Source organism: Cygnus atratus, chromosome 2 (genome assembly GCF_013377495.2).
Source record: "Cygnus atratus isolate AKBS03 ecotype Queensland, Australia chromosome 2, CAtr_DNAZoo_HiC_assembly, whole genome shotgun sequence".
NCBI lineage: Eukaryota > Metazoa > Chordata > Aves > Anseriformes > Anatidae > Cygnus > Cygnus atratus.
In genome coordinates this window covers 73,200,433-73,215,793 of record NC_066363.1, presented here as the reverse complement: position 1 = coordinate 73,215,793, position 15,361 = coordinate 73,200,433, and the positions used below count along the sequence as shown (strand labels likewise).

The 15,361-nt window shown below is 38.4% G+C and overlaps 1 protein-coding gene across 2 annotated transcripts in view; it reads left to right on the top strand.

Moving 5' to 3' along the window:
• CDH18 (cadherin 18) overlaps positions 1–15,361 on the top strand; it is a 188,125-nt gene that overhangs the window by 134,061 nt on the left and 38,703 nt on the right. For both annotated transcript variants that reach the window (XM_035561665.1, XM_050708724.1), the window contains exon 6: positions 5,526–5,779. In XM_035561665.1, the coding sequence (XP_035417558.1) occupies positions 5,526–5,779 (254 nt within the window). The remainder of the gene's footprint in view (positions 1–5,525; positions 5,780–15,361) is intronic.

Here is a 15,361-nt window from a genome sequence, read left to right as displayed (position 1 = left end):
CACAACAGTCATTTGAGTCACTTTCCCATCAAGACAAGAAGGGGTAATTTTTTCTTAGCTAATGTGATATTTCAGATTAACAGAAATGCAGCACTTAAAAATACATAAACTGGTGTGGAATACCTCCTTTCTTAACTCACAGAAATTATACTATCCCCTTGTACAGTACAGTACAGAAAGGTGATCTCATTTTTAAATTATTTTTACATAGATTTGTACACAGTTTAATAACTATTATTTACACAGTGTGCTGCAATTGCTTTTCATTTAGATTGTTTTTGAAGTTGAATGAGTTTAATAGCCTACCCAAAAACAAATAATCTACACTAAGAACAGAATTGGTTTTGTTTCATACATCAAATGCCAACACCTTCAATAACAGTAGAAAAGAATGGTTTGTTCTCTTTCTATTACTTCTTTGGAAGAATGCATGGTAGGCACATCAGAGAAGTCAGAAATAACTTATTATTGTGTCTGAATATCTGAAGTCTTTCTGAAGATTATCTGAAGCCTTTTTAAAACTTCTCTTTTTGAGGTTCTGATGCAAAAATCAAACTTCTTAATGCCTCCATGCTAGGCTGATTAATGTACCTTCAAAGTCTACAAATTGAAGGTATATTTCTATTTTCAATGTGAGCTGACTGCAAACTCCCTGTACTTTCACTATCTTTCTTCTCACAAGCCCTTTGAAGCGACCCTGTCATTCATAAAGATCCTTCTACACATAGACTGCAAACTACCATGCAGGATTTCCCCTTTGCCTAATTCAGTTCCTTGTTTGATTGGGAGACTAGAGGAAAACTGAAAAAAATACCACAGTGAAAGCCATAACTTCCCTGGATCCTTCAGAGAATGACTGGTCAGCATGTTACCCCATGCTGTGACTTCCAGGGAGGTATGCTAGAACTTTACTGACGTCAACTCAGCAAATATATTTCAGTTCCTAGGAAAAATAGTCTGAACAATCTGTGTCTCTTCCATTTTGTATAATGAGACTGGAAATGTTCAGGTAACAGCTATTCACTTCTCATGAAATTCTCCTATTCCTCTTTGGAGTCTGATATTATAAACACTAATTGCAGTATAATGAACAGCAGTTCTTTCCAGTTAGTCCTATAGTCCAGTTAGTTCACTCAAGCTACATTTAGTATTTTCAGTTGTGCATAAAAATCAGAATAACTGTTGGATACATACTGAAGATATGCAGGTAATAGTCATGGAAAGCTACTGTTCTCTGGGAAAATAAGAAACATGAACAAAAATTCTGTCTAGACCCATCTGAAATCTAAATGTTCTGTTTTCTTTCCAAGAAAGAGTTAATGATCTTCAGTTTTGTTACAATTTTAAGTAAATGCAGAAATTATTATTTAGATTTCTCGATAAGAGTGGTGCCTCTGTATAATTCAGAGTGGTGCTATAAGAGTATAGCTATACATATAAGAGAGAGGTGACTGAAACTCAAGGCCTTTGTGAGTTAAATGGAGGAGGTTTTACACGTGTGAATGTCTTTACAAGTCATATTTGAGTATTTATTTCTTCTGGAGAGAGCAAGGATTCAGAAAGGACACAGACACATCTTTCACTTTGGTTATTTGGAGATAAATCAGTCCTTTTGTGAATCTGATGGAGTGGTTGAAATAATTCCTTTCTAAATGCAAATTATTTTGCATTATCATCTTTATGTCAAAACTCTTACCAAATTACAGTTATTCTAATATGTGGAATATCACATCTGGCTTGCTTTGCTTGAAAATTTCCTTGCTTATCCTCAGTAGAGAAGCAAAATAAAAAATAATACTAACTATGATCCCCAGTAATAATAATATGTAGCACATATGTAGCTTCTCTCCAAAATATCTGAAAATAGTGGTGTTTTGTTTTTGTTTTTGTTTTAACCTCTGGGTATCACTGTGCAGGAGAGTAAGCTCTTTTTCTTCTATGTCCCAGTATCTGCTTCTTTAGTTTGGAGAGGTTATGGGAAGAAAAAGAAAGAAAACTGAGATAAACTGCTCTGGCTATGGTTTTAAAACCTTAGGCTCTGTGAATTTTTTTTTTTCTGATTATCTGAATGGATTATTCTTTTATTTGTAGACAAACATATATTTATATATTGGTCTTGTCCAGTTGAGTAACTACACAACTGAAAACACTTCAGAGTCTGTATTATGCTTCATGTGTTTTCCGAGAAATTAATCTTCCTAAACAATCCAATCCAATCATCATCAGTATAAATTTAAGTTCATTTTCCAAAAAGTCATCATATTTAAAATTTCCCATCCTATTTTAAACTTGTTTAATCTTAGAATATGTATGCTGCAGATCAGTGTAAATTGCTATTAAATATTTGCCCTGTTCATAGCAGAAATACTACATAAATAAACGAATGACATCTTAACTTAGAGTTACAGAATTACATAGAATATAGAACTGTATAGAATATATAGAACTGTATTTACTAAGCATATTGCTGTATGAATTGATTTAATAGGAGTAGTATTTTTAGCTTGGATTTTCACAGTAATAAATTTTTCAGGCAATAGTAAATTTCCATGCCTTTAATATTTTTTATTTATATATTCATGAAAGGAAGACAGAGAAAGAGAAGAAACAAAAGTGTCTCATGCTATTAGTGTTAAGAGAATTAATTAGTTTTCCTTCATTACACAAAGGAGAAATTAAAGAAATATATAGCATATATAAATCCTGACCAACTGTATTGCTTATACATCATCTGTCAAATTTACTGTACATTTTATCTACAAAATATGCACTAACATTGACAAATCACACATTGAGTTCTTCATATTTCTTGCCTGAAATACTACTTTTCCACTCTTTGGAGTGATAGGAAATACAAGTTTAGCCTTGGTTCAAGGCTTGAACACTTGTCTGTTCTGTTTACTCAGGCAGTTAGGTCCACACAGAACAATGTTGATTTTAATGGAATTCTGTCATACCAGAATTTCTTCCTGTGGGGATTCCAGTGGTGGATCATGATCTTCTGTGGCATGGAGAAATGCATGTTGTGGGAGCTGGCAGAGAAGAAGATAGATTTATTTCATATAATATCATTTTGAGATCATATCACAATAATTTCATTTTTAAAATAGGTATTGCATGGGTTTGAAAATTCTTTTAGTGTTATGCCTGTGTTCTGAGACTGTTGGAAACTTACTGGTAGTATATATCTGTAAAAAATACCTGCTCTGCTAGCACAGTAATAAATATTAACCTGTGTATCCTTTATAAATTGGCTGAAGCCAGAAATTTGTAACCCAGAAATTTTTATTGAGGTGTTTATTATCACGTATGAGTGCTTTTCCTCAAAATGGTGCATTTAAAGTGTAACAATGTGAAAATTTGAAATCTATTCTATCACTTCCTGGAATGGCATATTTTTGTGAAACTGATGAAAGATCAGTCAGCTGGTTTTGTATCCTCTCAAGACTAATTGCTTCCCAGAAATTTTCTGAACTTTATGCAAGTGCAGTCAGACATTGAAAAACAAACAAACAAAAAAAACAGGGATTCTCCTTCTGTGTTTAAACAGCTGTGGTCCAAATTTACAAATTTAGCTTTGTTTTATGAAAAACCTACTCTGTCAGGCTTTTGTCCTGTTGGCCTTGTCCTCATCGCTGCAGTCAGTCCCTACCATCAGTATAGTACAATTCTGGACTGAGGGACTGGCTCTACATGTAAAGTGTACATCCTGAGATTGCAGAAGAATTCTGAAGACAGATAGTTCTTCATTTATACGTTTATCATTCTCTGGGAGAAAAAAAAAAAAAAAAAAGCTAGTCTTTCAGTCTATCAGGCTATAAATGGTTTGACAACACATCATTTAATACAGCCTTTGTCACTGATTATTAGTTTTCAGATCAGTTTTAAGATGTTTAATTTGTCTAATGGAACTGGTATTTTTTATAGGCATTTCCACAAGAAGTGCTAATACAGTATATGGAAAAAGTAACTTCTCACAAAAAAGTCTTAATACACTGTCTATGAAAGGTGTAAATTTTTTTTTTTTTAATGACACATAAGAAAGCAACCCAAAATGGTTGTGGTCCTGTAAATGTAGCCTACAGAAAAAAAATATTGATTACTTATGTATCTGCTGATGCAACCTTTTAAGTTAAATATCCTTTCAGTCGCATCTACTACATAACTATCTGACATGAGAAGAGTTGATAGTTGGGTGTTGTGTTTTTGTCATATCTTATGTAAGACAGTATAATAACATCCTAGTGTAGGGTTAAAATAACACATTAAGACACTAAATTAGCACACAATTGGACTACGGTCCCATATTCTGTGAGCTCAGGCTGGTTCTAACTACAGTAAGAGCTTGCAGAACTTACTGTTTCACACAAAAAGTTAAGGCTATTGACCAGTTTATGCTCCTGATTTTAATTGTAATTTCAATGTCAGAATCAGCAGGGTCATAGTAACAAATTCATGGCCATAAAGCGTACATTTAAGAGGATGCAACTGAACCTACAAATAGGAATTTATTTTTCATGGACTGCAAGGAAATCATTTTTTGCTTAGTGAGCCTGTATCATTACAGAGAAGGAAGACAGGTAGAAAACAAGGGAGATAAAATTTTCACTTGTAAACAGCAAGATAGAAATGGAACTTCTAAGAAAGTTTCCATGCTGTGTGATACAAGAGTCAGACCATCTTCTACCTAGTAGAGAGATGGGATTCTTAGTAGGAATCTATTTATTTTAATAACAGGGTAAGGCTAAAGTTGCAATGACACTTCTGGTGGATGGTACAGCTGGGGTTTTGCTTTCTATTGGGATTTATTTGGACATTCAGACCCATAGAAGGCATATCCTGAGCTACAGACTTTCTTCCCATTTGTGACTGTATAATCCACATGCAGTGAGGCAGTACATGGTAAGACAGGCTGAAGAGTTGTCTCTCTTGTTGTGGCTGGTAAAGAGTTTAGAAGAAAATGGTCTAGACTATAGGCATACATCATGCATTTGACTCTTTTTAGAAAAACACACATTTAGGCTATCCTTACACATTTAAATTTCTTTCTTGTTTGATAAATGAGTGTTTTCATGCAAGGAGTTGCCTTTTTCAGTTGGGGATTTAAGAGAAGATATGCCCAAAAGAATTTTAGCATCCTTATCACTGTCTATGAAACGTGTTAATTCAAGGTATTAATTTAATTTGAGACATGCCAGTCTACAACTTTTTAAATATTTATCAATGACCAATAAAATTTGAAGGGTGATAAAATTTAGAGATTACATTATCACAGAAGAAGAATCTGTCACTCAGTCTCAACCCTGAGTTCTTCCAAAAGTAGTAAATTGCCCACAGTTCTTTTGGAGAAAAAAACCTGAATCATCTTACTCTTTCTACTTAAAATGTATGCCAGTGACTACCAGAATATCACAGCAACCTGAAGAAATGTAGTTTGCTACCAAATTAAAATGAAAAGATATAGTTAGCTACGAGGCTAAACTGAAGCATGGAATGGTAACGATAAATTTCTTTTCTGCCAACAGCCACTCAACTATGAAAAAAAGAAATCCTATACACTTAATATAGAAGGAGCAAATACTCACCTTGATTTCCGCTTTTCACACTTGGGACCATTCAAAGACGTAACAATGCTGAAGATCATAGTTGGCGATGTGGATGAACCTCCACTCTTCACAATGCCTTCTTATGTCATGGATGTTTATGAAAATGCGAAGATCGGGACTGCAGTTGGCACAGTAACTGCACAAGATCCTGACACTGCCAACAGTTTAGTGAGGTATAGTAAGTCCAAGTTATACTGGATTGAATTGAATTCCACCAGCTGAACGTTTAATGAGATCTAGGATGTATGAAATGATGTCTTTTATTTTAGTACATTCAAGAGAAAAAGAGGTTGGAATAGTGCTGTAATCAGCCTGTGTGGATTAGATTTAATAATGTAATCTCAACCTTTTGTTGGTTTGCACTAAAATTGTCATTTAGCCATCAGTCTCAGCAAAGGTCTGTATGTACTTCATCCTTTAGCAGAACCTCTCCAAGCAACCAACTGAACAAGGACAGTATATGTTATCACATCCTGTAAAATGATGCACTTCAGTGGCCTGCTGCCAGTCAGCATTGTACTACTAGTTGTAAATCAATTCTGAATCATAATGCTGTTTTCCCGCTGTCCTTCATGCACTATCCTGCTGGCCCTTTGCACACTTCCCACTCTGTAGATGTGTCAGGTGCTTGTGCAAGAAAGGAACTGTTTTAGGTACTCCTTTCCTCACAGTCATGCAATATAATTATTGCAAAATTTTATTTGTGTAGGAAGTCATTTTCTAATATGCTTCATTTTTAGTAGGGTAATGAATGAAGAGAATTATGCACCACACTGATGTTGCTAAGGGTATGTCATGCTATCTCCAATTGCAAGGTCTAGGGCAAATAGAAGTGCTGAAAAGCAAGCTTTTACAGCATCAGGTGCATCATTTGGAAACTAAACAAACCTGTAACATATTAGGAAGGAAGGATTTTGATATCCTTTTAATGAAATTTATTATTAAGAAAATAATCTCATTAAGGGGGAAAAAAAAAGAAGGAAGAATTCTGTATTGCTGCCCTGGCTGAAATAGTTCATATAATAGCAGAACTGGCTCAGAAATAGGTCATAGTATGAACTAGAGAACTGAAATCAAACCGGAAATACCCCCCACAGCAAGCTTGAAAAAGCACTGATGCCAAAAATATGCATATGGATGTTAATCTAACTTCTTCTAAATTTAAGAGCATTGGGATTTAACCTCGACTGCCTTGGAACTAAGGTTTGAATTCATTAGCAGTTTAGAAGAAGGTTTTCAGTTACATGTTTTCAGCTGTACTAGGTTCCAGTGACATTTTTTACTGGCTTTATTTGCAGGATAAGTAATTTTCTAAACTGACATTCAGTGTGAGAATTTTGTGGAACAATATTCGTTTTGAAGGTGATACTGGATTTAAAATGTTTCAGGACAAAAATCTTTATGAATACATGTTTGATACTGTTCCTTTTTGTGACAAAATGGTATAGCCTTTGTGGAAATCATATGAGGGTATATTTCAAAAACAGTATTTCAGAAGCTAATTAGGCATTTTTAGTCTCCCGACTGAGCTGAAATCTGCTGGGTATGTGTGATAGTCTTGGTAGGATGAAACAGCTTTTGCAGAACAATGAAAGCATCAGGTTTTTATGGTTCTCTTGTGCTAATAGCCTAAGATTCAAAATGCTTAGTGTCAGACAATCAATATATACAATTTCTTAGTGGCAAGTTATTGGCTTTGAAAAATTGATACTTTATTATTTACATCCAAATCATAACGCAAATTAGAAAATGCCACTAAAAATAACTGCCAAGTTCCTGTAGTTTTAACAGTGTAATTCTGAAACAACAGCTAACACTGTCAGACAGATTAGCAGTCGCAGTAATTTAGAAATAGAAAGAACAAGTGCAGATTTGACTAGTTCCCCCATAATTCAGCACGTCTATGGCCCTTATGAATTTTGTCAGTACAATGTAAGACAATAATGGTGACAGAAAAGCTGCAGCAGTTTGTACAATGCCTGGGAAGGACAGAAATAGATTTTCTGGGTGTAACAGGCAATAATTTGGATGTAGGGGGACTGGAAAGAAAAATATTTCCAAATATTTTGCTTTTCTTCTTGGCCTTTTTTTTTTTTTCCAAACAATAACCAATGCTTGGGGCCAGTATACTCAATATCCGCATTATTCAAATAAATGAGGTGAAAAATTGCCCTTACCTTTGTCTATCCTATTTTTTCCTCATTAGCATTTATTTTTGTACCTTTCCTTCCATCTCCCTCTGTTCCAATGGGGAAAAAAATTGCTAGTAAAATATACTGAATCCTGAGTTTCCGAAAGGAATCAGCCTTCAGTTACGTGTGAGGGGGGTTCTGCAAAACCGTAGCAGCTCAGACATCCATGACATATCACTGTATGTCACCAGCCCTGGGCCAAGCTGTCTGGCTGGCCTGAGCTGGTGCTCAGCTGGAGGCAGGGTGAAGGAGCAGCTTGGAGGAGGTGTTTTCTATCAGAAGCATGCCTGCAGTGTACTTATGTCCTTCTGTACTGGTTTGCAAGAATCTCCTTCACTTTTAAGCTAAAGCCCTGATGAATCTGAAAGGTCATGTCTTTCCTTTATTTCTTCTTGATTCCAAGTTCATTATGAAAAAACAAAGTGATTATAGAAATGAAAATAGGAAGATTTAATATGAGAAAGCACAAATCACATAATCTCCACAGAAGATGGCTATAGATAGGACTTGCACAGCTGAAACACGTGGAATGTTTTCTCAACCAAGTGGCTTGGATGCATTTTCAAATGCTGTGAGTCTACAGGACGGCTAGGGAGCAACGATTTGCTTCACAGTTTTCCTAATCCACTTCTGCATCCTTTCCACTTTATAAGGACGCTCATTGCTATGTGTGAGACTGATAAAGCATTAGACACACACAGTTGCAACCATATCACTTCTTTATTGTCCAGCTGCTAGAAGAGATATGATGCTATGATTATTCACTGTCCAATGAACTAATGCTTTATTTTGATTGCCAGAATGATTCTTATAACTGGAATAATATTGAGAGGGGTAGTTACAGTAATTAACAACGTTGAAGGGAAATCTTTTTAAAAACTAACTATTGGAGCTAAATCCAAAAAATAAATAACAACCTGTCTCATTATCAGTTGTGAAGAGACTGAAGACTTTTTTCTCCTTGTTTCCACACTACGATTTCATCTCAGTAATTTTGGCTTGCTCCTGAACTGAGCAGTCTTCAGAGGGCACTGACTTAGTGCCAATACTTGTACTACTGCTTAACTTTTTCAACCCCAGCAGAAGAACCTCGGTAATAACAAATGTAGCTATTATTGGTTTCTTTTATTCAGACATAATTATCTGGTTGGCAGTTTGACAGTTTTAAAGGATTTTTTTTTAAGTGGATTTTTTTTTTTTCACAGAAATGCATTTTCAGGGAAACTTTTTAAAATGCTATGTTTTGAAATATAAGATTATTATTCTATTGAAATATGAAAAGTAAACATAATCATAGACAATATAAAAACGGCAAATATAAAACCTCCATAATACATTAATTTTAAATATTTTTGAGTAGTTTGGAAAACAGTCATTTACTTATAAATTTGTCTTCTAAATCAATGGAAAACATCCTAAATTGTACTTCTTCCACAGGGAACACTCACTCGTTGAAACATTTATGAGATTATAAACCCTTTTCATTGCATTGTGTCAAAGTAGTCTACTTCCATACAAAAATGTTTTGGGTTTTGAAAAAATCAGGGTTATATCTTACATAATATCTGACCAGCAAGCACGTGTTGAATGTTTCCAATCCATTTTAAAAGAACGGATAAAGACTAAATTCACTAATTATCATTTTGTTTTATATATCATTAATTTTAAATCTCTCCGTACTTAGATATGATCTTTTTTTCTTCCTTAAACCGTACACAGAAGACTTTTGTGGACACTAGGCGTGAAAACAGATTTTAATTGGCAGGATGCATATGTGCATCGGGAGCAGCCCTAGGCTCCTAATATGGCCTCAGGGCTGCAGTTGTGCCTGTTGAAATCCTGCCATCTTCCTATAGGTGATATTCAGGTGGTGAATGTCTAGCCACAACAAATGCTCACAATGTTCCTTGGAGATTTTTGACTGCATCTGCTCTATTTTCAGTGGAAAGCTTTTCAGAAAAATAACATTGCTGATATTTCCCAAGACCCCTCCAAGTTAGTGGGTCAGAAAAGACCAAAAGCATAGTTTGAAGACCCTGAAACGTAATATTAAATTCATATTAATTTGATCCCAGGCTGATCCTCTCTCATGAGCAACTGAAAGTCCTTCTTAACATTGTATCCTGGTAAGTGTAGTTTGTGAGAAATAAGTCATACTATTACAGAAGCACTGTATTAGCTCTTTCTGTATTAATATATTGAAATTCAAATCATTTTCATGTTAGACCCTAACCACTCTGTAGTCTACCTTGCTATAATGAATTCTGTTAGCTGGAACAGAAATTGATTAGCTATAGGAAACTGAAGCAGTCCTGGTGACTTCCTGAAAAATGAACTTATTTCTTGTATGCACTCTTGACACTGTTGCGTAAAAAAGCAGTAAAACACAGAGAGAAAAAAAAAAAAAAAAAGAAAAAAAGAAGGAAAGATAAAAGTGCACATGGTTTTCTTTTACTGAAAACAAGTTTTTTTACTTCCTTTTTTACAAGTTTCTTCTTCCTCCCTTCCTTCCTTCCTTCCTTCCTTCCTTCCTCCCTCCCTCCCTCCCTCCCTCCCTCCCTCCTAAGTTAGGAAAGAACAGAAGTACAGCCTCACTTCAGGGATGAGAAGTACAGCCTCATCCCCGATTCTGGCTTCTCACTTTTCTAATGGTCCTGTGGTATTGCCTCATAATGGATGATGAATCATAGTGGCTACAATACATGTACTAAAGAGTATAAAAGTTTGCTTTCCAGCTTCTTGGTATCTGGAAGCTATAGTGAATTCAAAGTTGCTTTACCCTAGTTTGATTTAATTTGACAGCCTTTTCTTCCCTTCTTTCAGAGAGAATATTGAGAAATTAATGAATGACAGGTACATAGGATTATAACAATTAATGTGATGTAAGAAATTGTTCTTCAAATCCTGCAGCAGGCAAAGAAACTTATTTTAATTTTTGCTGCACTGATAGTAGAAGACAGACATAAGTTCAATACTATTTGGCACCAGACTTTTAGAAAGTCTGTTCATTTTCAGGAAATGGTATTTTGCAAGTAATCGCCAATGTCAATGAAAGAACATACCCACAGAGTTTCGTGTATTCCACTTATTATTTCTTAAAACTGTAAAGAAATAAAGCAGATGATTTTGTTTATATACTATTTTTAGATGCAAAGTTTGTATTTACAGGAGGCAGAATAAAACCTCAAATTCTGATTTACCCATTCACACAAATTTTAATTGTACAGATTCAGCCTATGAAGTGGAGGGAGGTGCTCTCTCAGCTGTGTGAGAGGGGGCTGGGGAGATTTAAAGTGAAAATTGCATTTTAAAATGTATTTTCCTCCTGTCATCTGAGATCAGTATTGGTTTCTATGCCAATCCCCCTTTACTGTCACTAGGAAGAGGGGATACGAATCATGTCCTGCTGGATAATATACAAAGCATCTTCGCCTGGTTGCATTCACGTGTCTTACTTGTCATTTAGATGTCCTGTAAGTTAAATAAGGTCAGTTCCTTTTTTTAAATCCTGTGCACAGGAAGCTTTGTTAGCTGTACTTAGGGCAGCCTGCTGAGATCGGTGTCATTGTATAAAGAGACCATCCCTCCCTCGCATGCCTGAAGAGGAAACATTTGCCTCGGATCCTGCCATCCCTGCACTTGTGACATCTGTCCTCCTCTCTGCTCAGGCCCCCAGTGCGTCATGCTGCCATAACCCTGTGATCAACACCTACAGAGACACACTAATATCTTCCCAGGGTATGTGAATGCCTCACAGCTAGCAGAGGGGAGATGTACCCTCCTCCATCTCACCTCCTTCTTCATTTGTTTTCTTCCTGTATTCCTTCAGTATTATTCTTCCACAAGATTGTCTGTAATTCAAAATAGAAAAAGAACATCCTATTTTGAACAGCTGGAGTCAGAGCAGATTTTTTTCTCCAATTTCTTCTCTGATTCTGTCTGTTTTCACAGAGAGCAACCATTTTAAAACGTTTCCGTTCAGTGTTGAGGTGGGAGATCTGTTGCCAACTTTTCCCCTGAGGCCTCAAATTATTTTTGATTCTTGTCAAGCTATGTGTCCCAGACCTCCTACTTTCTCATGCAATGGTGCTGTTGCCATCCGCAAGACAAATTTGCCTAACAAAAATGTCCATCTCTCTGAGAAGGAACTGGTAAGTTGTTCTGACAGCTTTTCTCACTAGGAAGCATCCAGTTCAGGATGGTGGTCAAAATCTCCCAGCAACCAGAACCACCTCCATCCCTTGCTTAAATCTGTGAGAGAAAAACTGACAGAACATCCTTATACAGTGAATCTCGTAGCCTGATTTTTCATTCCAGGACATCTATGTTTTTATAACTTCCACTGACTTCAGAGTGCCTACAGTATTTCATAAAATTCTTTTATGGTTTTAGGAGTTGGCCTTCATGTCTGAACAGTCTCTGTGATGCAGTCTTTTGGTAGGGCCATTCACCTCTGTTGTGGTTTAGCCCAGCTGGCAGCCAAACACCATACAGCCGTTCGCTCACCCTCCCCCCCCCTCTCCGGGATGGGGGAGAGAAACGGGAAAGTGAAGTCTGTGAGTTGAGATAAAGACAGTTTATTAAGACAGGGAAAATAATAACAATAATAATAATAATAATAATAATAGTATTAATAGTAATAATGTGTACGAAATAAGTGATGCACAATGCAATTGCTCACCACCCGTTGACCGATGCCCAGCCTATCCCCTAGCAGCCAGCCCCCCCCTCCACCCCGGCTAGCCACCCCTATATATTGTTCAGCATGAGGTCAGATGGTATGGAATACCCCTTTGGCCAGTTTGGGTCAGCTGTCCTGGGTCTGTCCCCTCCCAGCTCCTGCTGCATCCCTAGCCTGCTCGCTAGCAGGACAGAGCGAGAAGCTGAAAAGTCAGAAACAGACACAGACACAGATTTCTAGGTTGGAAGAGACCTCAAGATCATCGAGTCCAACCTCCGACCTAACACTAAGTACTCCACTAAACCATATCGCTAAGCTCTACATCTAAACGTCTTTTAAAGACCTCCAGGGATGGTGACTCCACCACCTCCCTGGGCAGCCTGTTCCAATGCTTAATAACCCTTTCGGTAAAGAAGTACTTCCTAACATCCAACCTAAAACTCCCCTGACGCAACTTTCGCCCATTCCCCCTCGTCCTGTCACCAGGCACGTGGGAGAACAGAACAACCCCCACCTCTCTACAGCCTCCTTTAAGGTAACTGTAGAGAGCGATAAGGTCGCCCCTGAGCCTCCTCTTCTCCAGGCTGAACAAGCCCAGCTCCCTCAGGCGCTCATCGTAAGACTTGTTCTCCAGACCCCTCACCAGCTTCATTGCCCTTCTCTGGACTCGCTCGAGCACCTCCATGTCCTTCCTGTAGCGAGGGGCCCAAAACTGAACACAGTACTCAAGGTGCTGCCTCACCAGAGCCGAGTACAGGGGCACAATCACTTCCCTAGACCTGCTGGCCACACTGCTTCTTATACAAGCCAGGATGCTGTTGGCCTTCTTGGCCACCTGAGCACACTGCTGGCTCATATTCAGCCGACTATCAACCAATACTCCCAGGTCCTTCTCGGCCAGGCAGCTTTCCAACCACTCATCTCCCAGCCTGTAGCTCTGCTTGGGGTTGTTGCGCCCCAGGTGCAGGACCCGGCACTTGGCCTTGTTGAACCTCATACAGTTGACCTCAGCCCATCGTTCCAGCCTATCCAGATCCTCCTGCAGAGCCTTCCTGCCCTCGAGCAGATTGACACACGCACTTAGCTTGGTGTCATCTGCAAACTTACTGAGGGTGCACTGGACGCCCTCATCCAGATCATCGATACAGATATTAAAGAGGACTGGCCCCAGTACCGAGCCCTGGGGGACACCACTAGTGACCAGCCTCCAACCAGATTTGACTCCATTCACCACGACTCTCTGGGCCCGGCTATCCAGCCAGTTTCTAACCCAGCGAAGCGTATGCCAGTCCAAGCCCCGAGCAGCCAGTTTCTTGAGGAGAATGTTGTGGGGAACGGTGTCAAAAGCCTTACTGAGGTCAAGGTAAACCACATCCACAGCCTTTCCCTCATCCACCAAGCGCGTCACTTTGTCATAGAAGGAGATCAGGTTCGTCAAGCAGGACCTGCCTTTCATAAACCCATGCTGACTGGGCCTGATCGCCTGCTTGCCCTGCAAGTGCCGCGTGATGACCCTCAAGATAATCTGCTCCATGAACTTCCCTGGCACTGAGGTCAAACTGACAGGCCTATAGTTCCCCGGGTCTGCCCTCCGGCCCTTCTTGTAGATGGGCGTCACATTGGCTAGCCGCCAGTCGACTGGGACCTCTCCTGATAGCCAGGACTGCCGATAAATGATGGAAAGCGGCTCGGCCAGCTCCTCCGCCAGTTCTTGGCTTGGTGTAAGCACTGCTCTACAACAATTAAAACATCAGCATGTTATCAGCGCTCTTCTCATTCTAATCCAAAACATAGCACCCTGCCAGCTACTAGGAGGAAAATTAACTCTGTCCTACCTGAAACCAGGACAACCTCCAGTAAGTAGATATAAATCTATTGATCTTGTTTATATTCATTTTTGCCTTTATCATGACCTAATAAATAATAATAATAATAATTATTATTATTATTATTATTATAACAACAACATGCCTGTAGAATACCATTATTTAACTGGTAAACCTTTGGGAACAAAAAAGAATTCTCATATAACGCCGACTGCACTTTATTTCTTAGCAGCATTGGAATGTGAATGTTAATCTCTCTGAATAAAAATCAACTCCGATATAGCAGTTCTGCCATCAACACATCTACTAAAAATGCAGTTAGATAGTTGTAATCCTCTGAAGAGATTTGTAAAGTCGGGAAAAGAAGAAAAACCTTTATCTTGCTTTGACTTCTGAATTATGCCTCTGAGGGTGTAGGATGTTCTTAGCCTACATTTGCTGGCAGAGTTAGCTAGGAAAGATGATCGGTGGTTTTAGCACATGTAGACAGACATTGTCAGCTAGAAAAATATGGGAGTAGAGAAATATCACATTTTCTTCAAATGAACAGCATTGCCAGTTTCCAGCGTCCAAGGTGAGCAGTGTGCCAGCAGTGCTCAGGGGATGGGAATGAGAGCAGGAGCAGGAAGCCAACTTCTGCATGAAATGCAAACCAGAAGTGGATTTGCCTGGAAGCAGCAGTTTGCAGCTTGCAACTCCCCCACGCCTCCTGGGATCCGCTACCTCACTTTCCTGGGATGAGGAAGGAAGGCTCTGCCACATGTGCTGAGCACAGATTTCGTTATGAGAGGTGAGCTGGGAGTCCCGTACAGGAGATGACAAGGTACTGCTGTTCAGCTGATGGATGTCAGCTGGCAGCCAGCACCAGGGCTAACTCAGTGGGAGCAGCTTATCAAGTTCCTGCAAGCACTCTGAGAGGAACAGTATTCTCTTCGAAGTTAAACTATGCCTATCTGAAAAAAAAGTGAAGAAATGGTAAACAGAGACATTACCTTCTCCGAGCTCTTTTCAAATGTATTTCATTTTCACAACTGGAAAGCACAGTTGAAGCACAGT